Raw genomic sequence first — 21,446 nt, forward strand, 5'->3', positions numbered from 1 at the left:
TTTTCTTTGTTAACTGAAATAGTCTATATTGTGGACTAATTTATGCAATTTATAGTACCTGAAGTTGTTCATCGGATAATATAACACTCTATTAAATGAGGGACTGATCTTTGGTTTCATCTGATGATTGACTCTTCTGTGGCACTACAAAAGCAACCGTTGCTTAATGATTGATTACTGATAGACTAGGCATTTCCTTTCCACCACATATGGCTTCCAGAACCTATGCTTTTCTGTTGCCTTCTTTGGATGCACTGCATTTGACTAATGTCTTAGTAAAAGGTGGCGTTAAGTATGGAATATAGCACTCCACAAGTGATTTGGTTAGCACTGTTACCTCTTGTGACCTGGACCCTGTAAGATTGAAACATGTCTATCTATCTATATATTTATTAGCTGCTTTTCCCTTTTCGCTCATTTAAGTCTATGTGGTATGTCTCTGTATTTTCAAATGTGATCTGACTGCATTCTATGTTACTATTCCAATAGCTGCTTAAAATACTGAATGGGTTGGACTACTTTCCTATTGCACTAGAGACCCGATCCCTTCAAATTGACGGCATTCAATCAACCAATATTTATGGAAGGGAGAACATGCATTCAGTCCACCTTGCATTACTTAATAATTTTTTTTCACTACACATTCACCCCCTATTCTTTCAACTTACTCAAAATAATATTATGTAAAGTTTGAGGGTTTTTTTTGTTTTTAGTTAGTTTTAAATTAAGATACATTCCATGGCTTATTATTCTGTTTTAATAAGATATATCTTAATTATACTAGTTTTTTAGAATGTTTGATTATTGTCTCATTTGCTCACCCATGAGATTGCAGGGAGCATTTCATTGCTATTAATAGTTCCAATTTGAGGAAGAGGAAACAGTGGCTTGCATAAAATCACAGTACTGGCGCTGAGCTTAAGTACAGATTTTCTGGTCCTAATTAGGTCATACAAGATCAGTGTTGACTTACAATTTATGAATTCTGTTTATAGCGTTTTCTTACAGAAATTCTTAGATTTTGATGCATTTGATTTTTATTTATATACCTAAGAGACTTCCAAAAGAGAAACAACATTAATCTCTTAAATCTTTCCGTGCTTCTTAATTTAATAAGATTTATATTGTCTCGCTTTTACCATATTAGAAAAAATACATTTAATTCTTGTAGTCCTCTCTTGTTTTACCTGTAGTTTTGTAGTAGAGCACTCTTCTTTTAGTGCCCACTAATTATTAGTTCACAACTCTGACCTTGTTGTCACATCTCTGAGGCTTCCTTTGTTTATTTGAAAATAGTGTTCTGCAGAGTTATGTGGGAAGAAATGGAAGCTGAATGAGTAAGGCCTGGACTCAGGGCTCACCATCAGCCCATTCAGAAAAATATGACTGTTTTACATCTTACTTGCACTTGAGCTTGTCTTGAAACAAAAGGTTTGTGTTTAAAAAGAATCTTGAAAACCTCTAAACTGTCTGGTCCCAAAGGTGTCTTGCAACTCTTAAATTTATATCAAATACTGTGATTTCTAATTTGGACACCCAAGACTCAGCAGATACTAACCATTAATTTTTGTTCCTGTATAGTTTGAAAAATAGTAATATAATTGATGCAATGATTTTCAAAAGTCATGTAGCAGCAGTACTTCTTTTTTCCAGACTAAATCTTACCATATACGAACAATGCACTTCTATTGTAGGGGGGAAATACTTAATGTTTGCAATATCTTGAGTTCTTCCATGCCTCAGAGTTTTCTGAAGTCATTTAAAAACCATAGCATTAGTGGGCTTTTAAAATGCATCATACACCCAAGATGCATTTTGTGGGTGTGCATACCCACAAGAATGCATACCCACAAGAGTGAGTAAAATGGGAAAAGACAGAAGACCACATGTTGGTGAGGTTGTGGAGCAGCTGGAACTTTCAAACACTTTGTACTGTGGTAAAAAGTATAAATTGGTACAACCACTTTGAAAAGCCACTCAGTAGTATCTTCTAAAGCTAAACATACAAACACTCTTCATACTAACCAAAAATGTAGATATGTGTTCTTTAAGAATATGCATGTACCTGTAAAAGAATATTTATATCAACACTGTGTATAATAGCTCCAAACTGGAAACAACCTGAATGTTCATCAACAGGAGAATGAATAAATTGTAAACTATTCATATAATGTAATACTACTCAGTTACAAAAAGGACCAAGCTGATAAATTCAATAGCATGGATAAAATTTCAGAAAGCCTAGATTTGATTTATTGCTTATTATTTATCATGCTTATTTCACATAACTGTAATGTCTAGAATATTGGACAAAAAGCCAGACTAAAAGAGAACATGTCTTATCATTCTACTTATATAAAGATCAAACATAGGCAAATACTAACCATGGTGTTAGTAGTCAGAATACATGTTACTCTTGAGGCAGGGATGGTGATTGAAAAGGGAGCATGAAGAGAGTGCTGACTGCAAGGTATGTTTCGCTTTATCACGGCCTTTTGGCTAAAATCAAGTAAAAATATATTGAGTAGTACATTTGTGATTTGTATCCTTCTATGAGTATATGTGATATTTCACTAAGAAGTTAACTTAAAAGACAAAAAATTAAAAATACTTTGTAGATGAACTATAGCTATCTTTCTTTGTAAAGGCATGCTTCCCAAGAGCCAAGTGACAGATACACTTGCCAAAGAAGGTCCTAGTTATCCAAGGTATGCATTCTTATTTAAAATTTTTAAAGTTAAATCAATTATATACAAAAATGTACACATTTTAAAAATAAAGTAGCTCTGGGTTTGATTTATTGCTTACTATTAGTCATGCATCTTTGACACAAGAACTGTAGTGCCTCGTTTATTAGATGTTGTTGGAGAATGAGCTGTTCCATAAATGTGAATTTTAAATATAACTGGTTTGATCCATTTTAAACACCAATACTTTAACAAACTATTTTAAAATATTTTTTGATTATAAAAAATACACTAATAGTAGAAAACTTAGAAAATATGGAGAAATACAAAAGAAAGTGATAAAATCAGTTGTAATCTCACCATCCTTAGATGTATACTATTATTTATATTTTCCAGTTAGATTAATATAATACCTACTTCCATATTATTCTATTTTTATAATATTGGTGTGACAGCATATGAGCATTTTTCTATGCCATTAAATATTCTGTGAAAGCATTTTTTCTCTGCATTCCATCATGTGACCATGCCATAATGTATTTAAATATTCTATTTTTTATATCTAGTTCATTTTTATCAATTTTTAATGGGAATTCTTCAAAATGTATTGCCCAATAGTTGTCTTAAACAGTTAACAGTAACTTAAGCAATACATATATATTTTGTTAATGACACTTAAAATGCCTTCAGGTGTGTTCTCTGTAGTTCTTTCTCTTACCCCTTTTCTCTCTACCACCAGTCTACATTATTCTAACATCAGCATCCTGCTATATTTGTTAAATTATTTCATATACAATTTTAAGTTAGGGACTAAGGATGCCCTCTGTTGATTAGCCTATATAGGTGATAAGTGCAAAAAGAGTATCAATTTGATCAATAGCTATAACAAAACAGAAGACTTAGTTTCACTTTAAGTTTCACTATGGACCCATTAAACAACCTTGTTGAGTTCATTTCTTCACTACTAATATATTTGTGACAGGGAGGAATGAAGATAATAAACATGTACACTTTTTCATACTCTTTAACAAAATATGTTGTTTTGGTTTTGCTCTGATAAAAGAAGATTTTAGTAAAGAGATGTGTAGGCTCTATAAAATGGGTCTTGTTGAGGATATTTTGTTTTTATTCAAGTGGGAATACATGGAAGTATAGATATTTTAAATTTAGAAATAGTTGTCAGCAGTATAATGAAGAATGTAACATGGTAAGACCACTGTTTATTTAGAAAAAAAGCTTAACCTAGAGAAATACAGACATGTCTCACTATAAATTTTAAACATTTAATGATTAATATGTGTTAATGCACATGATTGTCAATATAAATATTCATCCTTTTATTTATATTTTACAGCTATGATTGGTTCCAAACAGACTCTTTAGTCACCATTGCCATATATACTAAACAGAAGGTAAATATGTCTTTAAAATCAGAAGAGAAGTAAATAATAAATGTTAATTTATGTACCAGGTCTTTTTCTAAACACTTTTTTATATTATTTACTTCTCACTACAATTCTTTGAGGTAGATAGTATTGTTATCCCTTTTGTACAGAAGAGGAAACAAAGAAAAGATTAGGTAATTCACCCAAAGTTACACACTGAGTGGCAGATTTGGCATTTGGAACTCAGGCAGTCTGGTTCCAGAACATCTGCTCTTAACAGCCATTCCTATAGCCTCTTAAAAATCAGAGTAAGAAGTATTTTATGTGTTTTTCTGTGTGTGTGTGTGTGTAAAGCATGGATAACAAAATATGAATCTCAGTTAACTTCACCATAAGAACAAATTTCCTAGACATAAACTGGGATTGGAGAAGGTATTTCGTTGTGGCTGTGGCTTAGTATGTTTAAACCACTAATGGTGTTCAGATGCCCATTTGAAACTGAAGTTAGGGAGGTTATTCATTAACCATCAAAACTAAAGTTAGGGAGATAGTTCATTCACTAAGTATTTATAACCTGCTTCATGTAGAACACAGCCTTAGATATCAGGGATCTAATGATAGGCCAGATACGTAGAGACCTGACTTTCAAAAGGCTTACAGTCTAGCTGGAAAATCAGATAAATATGCAGACAATTTAAAATATCTCCAAGCACATCCTCCAGCAACTGTTGAGGTTCCCACACTTTGAGAGATATGTAGATTTAAAGACAAGCTCTGGCAGCTAGGAATTTTTGAGAATTCATGCTACTTCTATAGTAGCAGAACCATGTCTGAACCAGTGGGTTCCTCTCACTCTTGCAGCATGATTTGGTCATTCTGCAGGAGTGACCAGCCTCTGCTTGGAAAGAGCCAAGATGGCCAGAGGCACTACTTATCCTGTTTTCCACTCCCTCTTGATATTGTCTCTTCATCACACAGTTCAAAACCCAGAGCACAGGCTCTAGGGAGGTCCACTTGCACTGGTAATATCAATGGGACACAGAGGATGGATGGCTAAGGGAAAAAGAAAGGTTTCCATGTGGAATAATTTGTTCATTGAGTAATATAAATAATATATATCTTACACCAAGGCTATGTAGAAGTTAGAGACATCTAAAAATATGTTAGTGAATTGATTTTTTTTTTATAAGCTAAGGTCAAGAGGTTATGTAATTTGCCCAGGATCATACATTACAGAAAAGATAAAGATGAACAACAAATATCTTGGTTTCTGCTCTGATTGTAATTTTCTGGGGGGTGGGGGGGTTCATATTGCTTATTCAAAAAATATTTATTGAGCACCTACTAGGTGCCAAACAATGTTCTAAAGATAGTCCCTTAACCTTAGAGCTTAGAGATTAGTGGATGAGGTAGAAATTAAACAGAGACAAATATGTAGTAATTAAAATTTGGTATGTCCATTGAAGGAGAAAAACTGGGTTGTAAGAGAAAAACAGAAGTCACATTTGTTTAGCTTGGAGGTTCAATAAAGAAGCACCATATGAACTACCACAGATCACCTTAAAAGTATAGTTGTAGAAGTTTGGGGGAAAATTTTACTTTCTAATCTTTCTATTTTTGCTTTCTCTTTAAGGATATCAATTTAGACTCAATAATAGTTGATCATCAGAATGATTCCTTTAGAGCAGAAACAATTATTAAGGATTGTTTATATCTTATACATATTGGTGAGTACTTTATTATTATTAATGGAAAGAGCTCTGGTTTTCTTTAAATATGGCAATAACTTGGTCTACAGTCTAAGTAACTGTAATATTTTATCTGCTGTTACCATTTTGGTTTGTCATTTTTGATCAGTTTTTTCCCTGTAATTTCTTTACACTAATAAAAGTACTACCAAGTGGCGGTGTGACCTCACCTTTCCAAGTTTAAGCAACTAGATGCAATCAAAATCAATAATATAAAATACTTGTTGGCCCAGCTTTGTAAAATCTCTCGTGCTTGACACCTACAAGAAGTCTTCCAAGGCCCATTGGTCACATGTCCTACTGACTGTCCTTCGCTAGGTGGCCCATTCCACTGGTCTGTTCCTTGCCAGCTCTGCCATAGGAAGTCAGTGGCTGCAGCAAAGCAGCCTGGACTACAAATTTGTATTGTATCCTCCAGCTGTCAGTCCGTTTGTGGCTAAAGACCAACTTTGTATTTTTTTATCAGGACAGAGAAAAAAGTGGTAGAAACCAGGGAACCCTACAATAGCATATATATTTTAAAAAACTAAAAATTCCACAGTTAAAAATATGAAACTCTTGGTTGCAAATATTGCATTGGAATGACTGAAATAATGCAAAATTGTAAATTCCAGATAACCATATGAACACAGTGAAATTTACAGCAGACATTTGTAAGCATATTTCTTGCATCTCCCCCTTCTGGAATATAAGTTCCATAGGGGCAGAAATTTTTCTGTCTTATTAACTGTTGTGTCCATAATACCTAGAAAATACCTATCACACATAGATGCTCAATAAATTTTTTTTTTCAATAACTGAATGGATAGTCAACTTTGGAGAACAATAAGAAACGGTAAGCTAGACCCAGACCTGGCCTTTGTTCACATACATATACGCACACTCTCACACTGGGGCTTGCGTGCTTCAGATGCTGCCTCTCCGTGCTTCAGATGCTGCCTCTCCGTAGCCTGCTCCTCTCTTGGTTTGTAGGATTCCCAGTCTGGAACCATCCATGCTTGGACTAGTGTGGGTTACCCACTTGTGGGCAATTGAGTATTTGCTCTTTAGTTAAAAGGGAGAAAAATGAAACAATTGAAAATATATATATTTAAATAATTTGATTCTTTATTTTGATTGTGTAAAATTTCTTTGTTTTGGTCTCTCAGAACACGTTTTATTTGTCTTGAGGGATTTGAAATAGTACATAAAGAGCCATTTAAATGACATGTGGTGTTCAAAAACTATATGAATTGAAGTTCTATTTTAACTAAATAAATTTGTCTGTCCTAGGGCTAAGCCATGAGGTTCAGGAAGATTTTTCTGGTAAGCTACCAAAAACCAAAAGTTACGTATGTACGTACATATACACATACCTACAGAGAGAGAGATACGAAAAAATTGAAAAATTAGCATTTGTTTTATTTTTCATGTCTATATTTTCATGTTGCAAAACAAAGATGTGATGTTTTCTCTTTTTTTTTTAAACTTTTAAGTTCTGGGATACATGTGCAAGATGTGCAAGTTTGTTACATAGGTAAATGTGTGTCATGGGGGTTTGTTGTACAGATACAAACAAATACATTAATTTTTAAATATACCCCTCCCTCTGGTTTCGGGTTTTTTCCTATTTTTTCTTCCCTCTTATTCCTTTTTTGTGTGTGAGACGGGGTCTCACTCTGTCACCCGGGTTGGACTGCAGCAGTGTGTTCTTGGTTCACTGTAACCTCTGCCTCCCAGGGTCAAGTGATCCTCCCGTCTCAGCCTCCTGAGTAGTTGAGATCACAGTACACACACCACCACACCTGGCTAATTTTTTTTTTTTGTAGAGATGGGGTTTCACCATGTTGCCCCAACTGGCCCCCCTTATTTTTTTTTCTCTCTTTAACCTTTCTTTTTTTTCTCCTTAAAAAAAAAAATCTGTCTCCTTTTTATTCTTCATTCCTCGTATCTGCCCTACTCCTGACATGCAGCTTGTGGAAATATATTAGACAAATTTTTCTTTCATCTGTATATTTAAATGTTTAATGTTGAGAGAGCATACTAAATTATGAATATTGCTGCATATAAACATGCAGCGTAGGTTTTACACAGCTATTTAATAACAGAAGACTCATCATAGAATGGTATTTTCTTGTTTTCAAGTACTGTCATGGTACCTTACACTGGTCCAATGTTTCCTCTTTTCCATATATCATTATAGGCTCTGTAAATTGTATAAATCAGGCTCTTTAAAGACAAAGACCATGGTTTTATTTTGGTTAAGCTTCAAATCAGTGCTCATTGAATTGAATTCATTTGACTCATCTATCTTTAAAAGTTAAATTGTTACTGGGTTTTGTGTTCACTGTGGGGGAGAGCAGAACATTGTTTCTGAAGAAAAATTAAATATGCTTTAAATCTTTAAAAGCATGTTCAATTCATAAAATTTAAATCAGCATATGAAAGCATATATTTTATTATTATACCCATATATTGTAGACATTTTAATTATTCAATAAATAAAAAGGTAATCTAAAATACTTTTATCAAAGATTCACATGCACTTTATCAGTTTACTGTGTTGACTAGGAACTCATTCTCATGAGGCTCTTCTTGTGTTTAGTAGTCTCAGTATTAGTCTACTAAATTTAGTCATCAGAATCCTTCAGATTCTAAGGAATGTTAACGAAACAAATTAGAGGCTGAGGTGGGCAGATCATGAGGTCAGGAGATCGAGACCATCCTGGCTAACACAGTGAAACCCCGTCTCTACCAAAAATAAAAAAAAAATTAGCCGGGCATGGTGGCGGGTGCCTGTAGTCCCAGCTACTCGGGAGGCTGAGGCAGGAGAATGGCGTGAACCCGGGAGGTGGAGGTTGCAGTGAGCCAAGATTACACCAGTGCCCTCCAGCCTGGGCGACAGAGCAAGACTCCGTCTCAAAAAAAAAAAAGAATTAAATTTGCTTTTGTGGGGGCATTCAATGCTAATTTGTACATCTCAACCTTTTTTTTTTTTTTTAGCTTTATGTCAGTTAGTTGCCATGACTATATTTGAGCTTGCATGAAAGCCAGCAACACATAGTAATTTGGCCCTTAATAAATTAGTTTGAAAGAACTTAATCTGAATCTATTAATAAAATAAAGCATATAAGGATAAACAATTATGATTGTGATTGAATATGTAAACAAAATCTTATTTATCCCACTAATAATCAGTACCATTCATATTAGATAAGGACACTTGTACTATTTGAGAAATACTGGTTTTAAAATAAAATCTTGTATTTAGTATCGATGAACACAAAAGGAATTTATCTTCTTTTCAGTGCGGGTTGTTGAGAGTGTGGGAAAAATAGAGATTGTTCTAAAAAAAAAAGAGAATACTTCTTGGGACTTTCTTGGCCATCCCCTGAAGAATCATAATTCACTTATTCCAAGGAAAGATACAGGTATGCTGTATTCTTTTGTTATGTTAATTTCACATTCATGAACTTGTTAGTTGTACAGTTGTACCAGAGTTTGGAAGGCTGCTTTGAAATGAGCTGAAGGGTCCTTGTATCTACCACTAGGAAGTTTGAAAGGGACAATGTGTGTTGTCCTGCTTTTTTTCCCCATAGAAGTTAAATTTCAGACTCTACTATCTAATGTTTAGGCATAGCAAAGTCATTACGTAATGATACCTGAATGAAGAAGCCTACTTGTGCTTAGACTGTTGATCAACCATTTTCTCTTTCGGGTCCCCTTTTGTGAAAGATATGAAAACAAGTTTAAGTTTATGCTTTATATGTCTGCTTGATATTTTTCCTATTGAGGAAGACATGTTTACTATTTTTCTTCTTAATTAAACTAGTTTCTCAGTTTACTTTTTGTATTAGTCTCTTCTCACATTGCTATAAAGAAATGCCTGAGACTGGATAATTTATAAAGAAAAGAGGTTAATTGGCTCACAGTTCCACAGGCTGTATAGGAAGCATGGTCCTGGCGTTTGCTTGGTTTCTGCGGAGGACTCAGGAAACTTACAATCATAGCAGAAGATGAATGGAAAACAGGCACATCTTACATGGCTGGAGAAGGAGGAGGAGAGAGATGGGGGAGGTGCTACACACTTTTAAACAACCAGATCTTGTGTGAACTCTGTCACGAGAACACCACCAAGAGGGTGGTCCTAAACCATTCATGAAGGATCCGCCCCCATGCTTCAGTCACCTCCAACTAGGCCCTACCTCCAACACTGGGGATTACAATTCAACCTAAGATTTGGATGGGGACACAGATCCAAACCATATCTTTTCTAAAAGATGATACCATTCATTTCTTTTCATTTTTAAAAAGCTTTTTATCTAAGTTTAACATATATATAGAAAAGGGTGCATATTAGAAGTGCTCTACTTGATGATATTTTGCAAAATGAACATATCCTATATTTTCTCTTTGGAAATTGGTAGTATTTGCTCCTTGTTCTAAGTGTTTTGGAATTTCACAATGATGTGCCCGAACATGGATGATTTTTCATCCTTCATGCTGGGTATACATTTTTTGTGCTAATCTTTTCAATATGGAAACTTAGATCTTCAGTTCTTGGAAACTATTATTGGTTTTTCTTCTCCCCATGGTCTGTTTTACTTTCTACATATTGAACTTCCTTAACTATTCTTCTAATTATCTTATCTTTTTTCTCTTATTTTCAGTTTTGTCCTTTTGTTCTACTTTCTGCAAGTTGTCTTCAGCTGTGTCTTCTAGCTCTTCTATTGAGTTACTCATTTCTATTCATACTTTTAACTTCTATAACTGCTTTGATTTCTTTTCCTTTGTTTTAGCATCCTATTCTTATTAGCTTATCTTTTGAAGAATGACTGATAATGTTTTCTTCTCACTGTATAACTTCTGTGTCCCTCAGGTTTGTTGTTTTTCGTTGGTTATGGTGTCTTTAATATTAAATGCTTTCTTTGAATGTTTCCTAATCTTTTACTATCTGCTCATATTTCAGGGTAGGACTGTAAAACTAATTGGAAACTGTGCATGTGGGTGTGGCTTGTCAACGGTTATATTCACTATATGGCTGGAACATGTCTTTGGGAAAAGTCCAATGCCAAGAGTCCCTAGAGTGAACAATCTCCTACCTTGTACCCAGCATTTCAGAAGCCATGTGGGGAAGAAGGCTGGGCCTAGCTTCTGGTATATCTGTAAGCGTCACTTAATTTTTTCTTTCTTTCTTTTTTTTTTTTTCTTAGAACGTTGTATTAGTTTGCTAGGACTGCAGTAACAAACTACTACAGACTGAGTGTCTTTGGCAGAGTTGGTCTCTTCTGAGACTTCTTCCCTTAGCTTGTAGGTGGCCTCCTTTTTTCCTGTTTCTTTAGATGGTCTTCCTTCTGCATGTCTGTGTCCTAATGTCCTCTTTATAAAAATACCAGTCACAATGAATTAGAGCCAACTTAGTTACCTTTTAAATGAAGACCCCATTTCCAAATATCGTCACATTCTGAGGTGTTGGGGTTATGACTTCAACATATGTGTTTGGTGAGGGGACACAATTCAGTCTATAGCATAGACCCAATCCAAAGACCCCTTGTTTACCCTCTAGAGTGCAAACTTCTTATATTTTGCTCATGTGGGGAAGTGTCAGTCATGTGGCTGTGCTAAGTAGGGGAGGACTTCAAGGGGATGGGAAGACCTATCCAAGCTTCTTAAATGAACTTGTATTGAGAAAGTAATTTTAATTCTACCTTGACTCTGATGCCAGAGGTATTTGGTCCTGCCAGTTTCTGAGCCTTAAAGGAATTTTGTATTACAAGCGTGTTGATTCTTGACTTTCTACATTTCTGGCTTAGCATTCATCTGTCTTGGGTCTGTTGAGTCATTTACCAGTCTTCTCTCTGCCTTGTCAGCTCCTAAAGTTTGTTGCTTTTGTCTCTGATTTCCATTCTTTCTGTCTGTGTGGGCTTATGCCTTAAAAATCAAACACACATACAAAAACCCTCTTTGTTGTTATTTTAGGGGATTCAGAAGGAACTAACTGCATGTATTCAGTTTATCTTCTTTAAATATATAAAATTATCATATATAATTTATTGCATGAGATAGGAAAAAACAAACTTTTTCCTAGACTTACCGCTCCACTCAGAACACTAAAATGTGAGATTTCTTCTCACCAACAACCAATTCTACAGCAAACTGTCTGTCCTACAATTTAACTCAAGTCTGATACATCCTGAAGTTTAGGGCAGACCCCGCAGGTTAAGGGCTTAGTCCCGCAAGACTGCCCCCTACTTCACATGCCAGTTGCAAATTCCAGGTTGTGATCTATGCTTCTGAGCAGCCACCTATAAATCAGTGTTATCACAACCTCCTTCTTGGGTTCAAAAATTTGCTAGGATGGCTCACAAAACTCAGGGAAACATTTAAGTTTATCATTTTGCTATAAAGGATATTACAAAGAATACAGATAAATAGCTGGATGGAAGAAATGCATAGGGAAAATATGTGAAAAGGGGCACAGAGCTTCCATGACCTCAGTGATTGCATCACCCTCCAAACATTTTCATGTGTTCAGCTTTCCACAAGCTCTTCAAACCATGTCGTTTTGGGTTTTTATGGGGGCTTTATTACGTAGGTGTGATTGATTATGTCATTGACCATTGGTGAGCAGCTCAACTTTCAGCCTGTCCTGTCCTCAGAGGTCTAGGAAGGGGGCTGCTAGTTCCAATCCTTTAATCACATGGTTGATTTCCCAGAAAGACAGGTCCCATCTTGAGGCTATCCAGGAGCCCACCAGGAGTCTCCCCATTAGAACAAAAGATGCTCCTATCACCCAGGAAATTTCAGGGATTTAGGAATTCTGTTTAAGACACTTGTAGTACTTAGGAAATTACAAAAAGTTTTAGGAGCTCAATGTCAGGAACCAGGGTTAAAGACCAAATATTAGAATAGAAGATTCTTTTAGTGTCTCTGTTTACAAGGATTTTAGGAGTTCTGTGTCGGGAACCAGGGACGCAGACCAGTAAGTATTTCTTTTTAATTCACAATTATGAAAATATATTTGTAGATAATTTTCAGAAAAGTATGAGGCAGCCTTATTTTGAGTACACCTTGTGTGTAGGAGACTGTTTTAGGCACTGGAATGAAACAGTATGGGAAATTTAGTTTCCCAGGTGGAAGATAGAAAATAAGCAAACATAAAATTGAAGAATACTTTTATAAGGAAACAGGCCGACAAGGACAAGTTATACAGTACAAACTAAACATGTTTTGTGGTAGCCCAAAGTGAATAGACACAGATAATTTGGTCTTGAATGACTGCCTCAAGGAAGTGAACTTGAAGCAGTATTTTCAAAGTGAGGTCCATGGCTTTCAGAAAAAAACAAAACAAAAACTATATGGGACTTTCCAGGTAGAGCTACAGATCATTACTGGTTGCATATTGTGCCAGGCATTTTGCTGGGTGTAGAGAGAGAAAAATTTAAGTGGCATATATAGGAAAGTTCAAATGGGTTAATTTTACCAGAGCAAGAAGTCTGAATTTTTTGGTATTAGGTAAGGGGAGAGGACATAGAGAAATGATAGTGTGATATAGCAGATCAGAAAAGAGTAGAAAAGGGACAATGGAAATGAAAAGGTATTTTTAGAGTGAAATCTCTTTCCCTGAAATTATCTGACTTACCTAGTGACTAAAAAATCATAGCAAACTAGGTAAAAGCCAAGTCCAAGAAATAAATGATACTGAGAACCTGGGCTGACCTCCATTTGGAAATACTAGTTAGAACGACATCATTCAGATATTCTCTGTAATTTCTTGAGGATTTCCATGAATTCTTTTATTTCTGCTATAAATTTTTCCTTGAATCCTGAAACACCATAAAAAAAGAAAGGTTTAGCTTTCTTGGTTGAAATGGGAGCTATAATGTGTTTTTCAGTGAAGGTTTTCCACTTTGGAAAATGACTTGGAGTTTAGGAGATATTTTTGTTTATTTCACTGCATTAGCAAAGATAATTTCATCTTTCTCTTTTCTCCTCCTTAACTCATGGCAAAAACTGTGGGTTATTTTATTCACTAGCAAAGCCGAATGCTTACATCAGCAAAGTTTTATAATTAACTTGCTTTGAGTAGCCTAAAGATTTACAGCCAATTATGTGGTTCCTAGATTTTCAATATGTATTGCTGTAATTATTGACTTTATGATAATAGTATGCTGGCTCCATCTTACTAGTTTCTTAGCTAAAAGAACTTGTTTGAAAACAAGCGTATAAGTTGAAAAACTTTTAATATAATGTTTTCGCATGTCAAATCTAGAATATACTTACATGAAGGATTCATATATCAGAAAGAACATCAGTCAGAGAAGAGAAACTTTCATTTTTTACCTTCCATCCAAATGTAATAGGTCAATATTTTAAATTGTATGAATTGAACCAATATAATTTATAAGTGTGATGCTTCCAATTAATTTTTTTCTTCCCGGAAATGAAGATTATGAGTGAGTAGCTCTGGGGGGGTGTGTGGGAGAAAGAGGCAGGGGGAGAGAAAGCTATAGAGAAAGAGATGGCTGAGGAACTTCTCTATTAGGGGTCAGAAATCAATAGATAATTGAATTGCTATTTCTATACCCAAGGTAACATTAGCATTTTATCTTAATTGATATTGTCTTTAATATGGAGTCTTGGATCACCAAACAAAGGTAATTTTAAAGATATGCCAACAAATAACCCAGTCAATTAGTCTTAGGAAACAAGATTTAAAAAAAAAATTGTCTCACAATTTTGATATGTGAACAGCCACTTACAGGCATATGTTGGAGATGTTGTGGGTTGGGTTCCAGACCATCCCAATAGAGTATCACAATAAAGCAAGTCACACAATTTTTTTGGTTTCCCAGTGCATGTAAAACTTATATTTACATTATACTTTAGTCTGTTAAGTATGCAATAGCATTATGTCTTAAAAACAACTTATACATTTTAATTAAAAAAACAATATATTACTAAAAAATGCTAACAATCATCTGAGTCTTCAGTGAATCATAATCTTTTTGTTGGTGGAGAGTCTTGCCTCGATGCTGATGATTGGTGACAGATTAGGGTGGTGGTTGCTAAAGGTTGGAGTAGCTGTGGCAATTTCTTAAGAAAAAATGAAGTTTGCCCACATCGATTGACCCTTTCTTTCACAAAAGATTTATCTGATAGCATTTTATTCACAGTAGAACTGCTTTCAAAATTGGAGTCAGTCCTCTCAAACTCTGTTGCTGTTTTATCAATTAAGTTTATATATCATTCTAAATTCTCTGTCGTCATTTCAACAACATTTCACAGCATCTTCACCAGGAGTAGATTCCGTCTCAAGAACCCACATTTTTTCCTCATCCCTAAGAAGCAACTGCTCATCTGTTCCAAGTTTTATCATGAGATTGCAGCAATTCAGTCACATCTCCAGGCTCCACTTCTAATTCTAGTTCTCTTGCTGTATTTCCACCACATCTGCAGTTACTTCCTCCACTGAAGTCTTGAACCCTTCAAAGCCATCCGTGAGAATTGGAATCACCTTCCAAATTCCTATTAATGTTGCTATTTTGACTGCCTCCCATAAATCTCAAATGTTCTTAATGGCATCTAGAATGGTGAAACTTCTATATTTGAAGCCCGCTGTTGAGACTTACTATGTGAAAAAAAAAAAAAAAAGATTCCTTTCAAATTGTTATCATTCATTGACAATGCACCTAGTCACCCAAGAACTTTGGTGGAAATATCTGTCATGAAGATGGCTTCTTTCCTTAAACCTCTTAAACCAACTTCTAGCTTCCAACTTTTCTTCTGTAGCTTCCTCACGTCTCTCAGCCCTCCTAGAATTGAAAAGAGGCAGGACCTTGCTCTGGATCAGGTTTTTGGCTTAAGAGAGTATTCTGGCTGATTTCATCTATCCAGACCACTCAGACTTTCTGCATATCAGCAATAAGCCTATTTCGCTTTCTTATCAGATCATTCATGTGCTCACTGAAGTAGGACTTTTAATTTCCTTCGAGAGCTTTTCCATTGCATCCACAACTTGGCTATAGTGATTGGCTACTAATAATTACTAATCATGTTCTCAAACTTTTAAAACAAGGCCTACTGAGTTGGGACAAGAAACCCTAATAGCTTCTTATTCCATCCCACATCTTTTCTAGCTGCCCTGAGATGTTGGACAAGCTTTTTAACTTCTATAAGCTTCTGTTTCCAGCAGGGAAAATAAGAGTAACTAAGTGCTTCAAAAGTGCAAGAAGGAGAAGCCAGATGAAGGCAGTGTGGACTCCTAGTGCAGTCTTCTCTTTCTCTTCTATCTCCCATTGAAGACTTCACCTGTGTTTTCTGTTTTAGCCTTGTGAAATTCTATTTTTTAAAAGGGAAAATACAGTTTCTTTTTAACATTAAGAAAAAAGTATGCCCAAATAGTTTTATTATCCTCAGTATTTCAGCCTTACCCTGAGTATCTCAATATTAATTGTATGTATTTAATTCAAATAAGTTAGGTATTTGGGGCAGTAATGTTTCTGTCTTATGTTTTTGTTTTACTGTCTTTATTTTCAGTTTCTCATTTTTTAGTATAATTACCTGTGGTTAGAAAGCCAAAAAGTGGACAGTTAAATAATGGCATTGTGCAGACTGAAGTAGTCAGTGCCATCTGCTTTATACTTCTTTTTTGTTTATATATATTTTTTTTATTATACTTTAAGTTCTAGGGCACATGTGCACAACGTGCAGGTTTGTTACATATGTATACATGTGCCATGTTGGTGTGCTGTACCCATTAACTCGTCATTTACATTAGGTATATCTCCCAATGCTATCCCTCCCTCATCCCCTAACCCCACAACAGGCCCTGGTGTGTGATGTTCCCCTTCCTGTGTCCAAGTGTTCTCATTGTTCAGTTCCCACCTATGAGTGAGAACATGCGGTGTTTGGTTTTTTGTCGTTGTGATAGTTTGCTGAGAATGATGGTATACTTCTTTTTTCTTATCTTATGTACTGCAGTTCCCATCTGTTTGTGCTATCTTTCTCCTTGATGCAATTGAAAGATGAAAACTTTCTTAAATCTTTCTTAAAATCCTTGGAACCTATAGTTAGGATGTTCTTTTGAAATTATAGTCAGGCTACTATGGGTAGAACATTGAAATTATCTCAGTAGTGTTAAATAACAAGAATGCTGTATCAACTCTCCAACAAGGAAAGTCAGTAAATCACTGTAACCCAGGATTTCCTTGTGTTTTAAATATCATTGGAGAGTTACATAGTTACTATAGCAAACTTTTCTAGCAAATGCTAGAGTAGAAATTGTCAATCCAGAAGGTCAGCATTTTCATACAGCTGTAAAGTTACCAAGATGATATGCACTAGATTTTATTAGAAGAAAGCCACACTGTGGTCCTTAGACCTGTGCAAGAGGGGCACCTGCCCTGGGTTCCACACTTGGAGAGCCTCACATGACTGTGTCCAGCCACACCCCTCCCACAAGGTGAGGAGTATTGCAAGGCCACGAAGTATCCACCTGGAGCTCATCCTCTTTCTTTCAACTTCACCCTCTATGTATCTAGAACCATGGAATTCCCTGCCCAAATGACCCCAAATCTACTTCTATCCAAGGAGTAGCCAGGGCTGTTTATGTGAAAAGCCTAGTGCATGAGCTTGAGCCTGTGTGTTAATGTATCCACACCCATTTAAGACCTTACTCATTATCAGACAGAGCCAAGGATGAGAAGACAAGGGGGACAGGCAGTGGGAGTACAGGTCTCATTCCTCTGCCATCTCACTGATACTCTGAGGAATTTAAGAATCCCGAATTTGAACCTAGCCTTCTAGGACCTTGTGAAGGTACATATTTCAAGATATAGCATAGAACATACTTTGACAGTTATTTGTCTGATTTATAACTGTTAAATATTTATACATTTATAGTATGTGGGTCTCTAGTTGTATTCTTACTGTGGGTTCCAGAAAGGGTCTGGAGAAAGAAATAAAGAGATCATTTGCACCTTCATTTCTCCTTGTGCATGGGCCTATGTCCTTTGACCCTTTGGTTAGTCCAGTGCTTATTAGGCCTTCCGGGATAACTTTAGGGTGGGTTCTTAGCCGTAATCTGGTACAAGCCTGTGCCCTGGCACTAGAGTGAGGTGACCTCTAGTGATACTCCAAGGTCTTTGCATAAAGCAATATAGTCTAAGCTTATATACTTACTGCTACCATGATAGCAGGTGGAAAATTGAGTGACTGATCTGTCGGGAGCAAAAGGGAGAAGGGAAGTTGGATTCACTTGTGGCTAAAATGATTTCTTAGGATTATAGGTGAATTTCAGTTTTCTACTAAGCATTGATTATTAGCTGTTGGCCCTTCACTTTCTAAGATCTGGAGAAAATATTTCTGCACCTACTTGAATATTTTTAGGTTAAAAAAAGAGAATAGAGTAGGAAATATATTATCCGGGTTTATTCATTTACATCTCTGTAAATACTATTTTATGAGAGAGGAAATAAAAAGTTAATATCTTCACGTTATTCTGATATGCTGTTTTATGTTCAAAGATAATTTACAAGTGAAAATCTTAATTCTTTCAGAACTTCTGTAATAAATTCTTCTAATCCAAATGGTATCATATGCTCTGTATACAAATAATATTTTCTGAGTTTGGGATATTTCAAATTTCTCTAGTATTTATAAAAATATTTGATTCCTTTTATCTATTTGTGTATTAGTACTATAATCCTACTCCTACCATCTTCAGCTTTTCACTTGAATTAATTTTCCAGGTACCAAAACCTACACCTTTAAGCATAAATGTTTTTGTTTTAATCATTTTTGACAGTTAAAATGTTCTCTAATCATGTATGTAAAATACATACACACAAACATAGAGACACAAGAATGTATATCTTTCTTGCCTTTGTCAAAGAGATATTCTAAAATTGCTTAATAGTGCTACTGTTGTTAAGCCTTAAAGACTTGAGTTTCAGGACTTTTCCATTGTGTAAGAAAAGATTTTAGAATGTACGGTGGCTCATGCCTGTAATCTCAACACTTTGGGAAGCCAAGGTGGATGGGTTGCTTGAGTCCAGGAGTTCGACACCAGCCTGGGCAACATAGTGAAACCCCATCTCTTTAAAAAAAAAAAAAAAAAAAAAAAAAAAAAAAGACTTTAGAATGTAAATTTCTTCATTATCAAATAAAATTATTTTTTAGAACATAATGGTTTAACATGCTATAATAACAGATATGAGGAAATAACACTCATTAAATTCATTTTTCAAGTTATAGAAGTACTTACAGGTCTTCGTCAACACATATCTCAGGAAATAAAATGGAAAAATTAACCTTAAAATATTGATTAATTTTTTTAAATGTATAGGCATTTTAGTGAAATTGAAGCTTTCTAGAAAACAAGCTGAGTATGTGCTTTCTCTTAGTGGTTTAGTATTACTTTTTATTAATTTATGTATCAATAAGAGAAAATGAATCACTTTTTAGGTTTGTACTACAGAAAGTGCCAGTTAATTTCCAAGGAAGATGTTACTCATGATACGAGGCTTTTCTGTTTGATGCTGCCACCAAGCACTCATCTTCAAGTGCCCATTGGGCAACATGTTTACCTCAAGCTGTCTGTTACAGGTAAGGTGAATAGAGGCTTTGGGACACATTTTCTTCTTTTATAAGCAGTTCAAAATCAGTACTACTCTCTCTAGAAAACAACCATTTAAGTTATTAATAAATATTTCCAGGCAGCTAGATTTAGTGATAGTCAGAATCTAGGTTTGTGACTGCAATGTGTCCTACATGTTAGAACTATAGCTGTACCACATTATCATATGGAACAAAGATATTGCCAGTAGTTTAGATAGATGATTCCACCAGCATTGTAATTTATTACTAACAAAACCCTAAAGGGAAGAGATGAGAGACTGCACAAATAGTCCTCCATGAAGACAACTACTAGAAGCTCATACTGGTGTCTCTTAGTAGCTACTTAGGGTTGTATCATTTATGAAGTTGAATCTATAAAATTTAAAATGAGTGAATGATTGGAAATGATTTTATTATATGTGCTACCAGTATAAGAAGCTCTATAAATGTATAAATATGAATTCTTTTTTCTTTCATTTTCATCCTAAATTTACCTCACTTGTTTTGAATACCCTTCTTATTGACGTCCAACATTTTCTTGGCCTTTTGAAGCTGCAAACAGTAAAATTCTCCTGTCAGCTGTAGTGTTTCCGGCAATCATCTAAAATGTTACCAACTAGGTCTCAGAAGATATGGTATATTATGATGAGGCACTGTTAAGGTTTTCTGTTTTTCATCACTAATGGCCGGTTTTCTCTTTTTCATCACTAATGCCTGTTACCTAATTCGAGAGCTGGTATCTTCTCCAGTTATTGCCAATGCATTTTAATTTATATATGTATTTTGCATACATTAAGGAGCCATGCATAAAATTTTTGGTCTTTCAAACATGTGATGATTCTTCTCTTTGGAATTTGGCTATCTAAAATAAAATGAGTTCTTATTTATTTTACTCTTTAAGAAAATAATATATTCTTAGAAGTAGCTGGATTAACATTCTTTTTATTCAGTTACCAAAGTAATATGTAATATGTTAAAATATTAAAACAATTTAAAGTACATAAAGTAAAAAGTGAAATTTCTTCCTTTTTCTCCCCCAAATGATCCCATTGGTCATCAGTAACCATTTTTAAAAATTTGGTATATAATTAAAATTATTAGGTAAATACTTTTTTTTTACATCTCCATGGTAAACTTTTGATGCCGTTTTTGTTGTGGCCCATTACAAAGTTTATTTGCTGATGGAATAGATGGTTGTCTAAAATTATTACCATATATTTCTATTAAATTAGACTATACATCATAAAAACAGATTGTTTCTCTTATGGGTACAGTATTGATTTCTGAAAACTGTTTCGGCACACATAGGCTTGGGGTATATATGCTATATACATATGGAAAAATCATTAGAATTATATACCCATTAGGTATATAGTTTTAAATATATACTGATAGTGTCAAAATTTGGATGTTTCATCTTCATTGAGATTTTTGGATTTTTAGAATTTAATTATTTTGCTGTGATTTTTTTTTCTAGGTACAGAAATAGTAAAGCCATATACACCTGTATCTGGTTCCTTACTCGCAGAGTTCAAGGAACCAGTTCTTCCCAACAATAAATACATCTACTTTTTGATAAAAATCTATCCCACTGGACTCTTCACATCAGAGCTTGATCGTCTTCAGATTGGTTAGTATTTTTACATTTTTTTAACCTCACTTGTGCTCTAGATTGGATCAGATTGCCCTCTAGTTATCTCCATGTAGGAGTCTATCAGATATCTTTAACTCAACGTGTCTACAACCAAAGTTATCTTCTCCTTGTCCTACCCAGCATGGCCATACTCCATATTCCTTATTTTTATTATTTGCAGCATCACTGTTCATCCTTGATCCAATCTGGAAACTCGAGTCGGCCTTGATTCGTCCCACTTTCTCTCTCCCAGTCCAGTCAGCTGCTAAGTTCTGTTGAGTTTACATCTCAGTGACTTTTTCAGCTACCTCTTCTGCCACTGTCTTATAGTAAGCCTTCATCATATCTTCGTTGGCTTCTGTTTTCTCACAATTGACCCTAGCTGTTTTGCAGC

General features: G+C 35.0%; 1 protein-coding gene across 8 annotated transcripts in view; it reads left to right on the forward strand.

Moving 5' to 3' along the window:
* Positions 1 to 21,446, forward strand: part of LOC129038376 (cytochrome b5 reductase 4) — a 129,211-nt gene that overhangs the window by 58,235 nt on the left and 49,530 nt on the right. For 5 of the 8 annotated variants that reach the window (XM_054491312.2, XM_063666370.1, XM_054491310.2 and 2 more), the window contains exons 6-12: positions 2,648 to 2,708; positions 4,042 to 4,099; positions 5,706 to 5,799; positions 7,093 to 7,125; positions 9,108 to 9,230; positions 19,267 to 19,407; positions 20,897 to 21,049. In XM_054491312.2, coding sequence (XP_054347287.2) covers positions 2,648 to 2,708; positions 4,042 to 4,099; positions 5,706 to 5,799; positions 7,093 to 7,125; positions 9,108 to 9,230; positions 19,267 to 19,407; positions 20,897 to 21,049 — 663 coding nt within the window. The remainder of the gene's footprint in view (positions 1 to 2,647; positions 2,709 to 4,041; positions 4,100 to 5,705; positions 5,800 to 7,092; positions 7,126 to 9,107; positions 9,231 to 19,266; positions 19,408 to 20,896; positions 21,050 to 21,446) is intronic. The other 3 variants (XM_063666373.1, XM_063666371.1, XM_054491314.2) reach the window with 1 other exon arrangement.

This window comes from Pongo pygmaeus, chromosome 5 (genome assembly GCF_028885625.2).
Source record: "Pongo pygmaeus isolate AG05252 chromosome 5, NHGRI_mPonPyg2-v2.0_pri, whole genome shotgun sequence".
Lineage (NCBI taxonomy): Eukaryota > Metazoa > Chordata > Mammalia > Primates > Hominidae > Pongo > Pongo pygmaeus.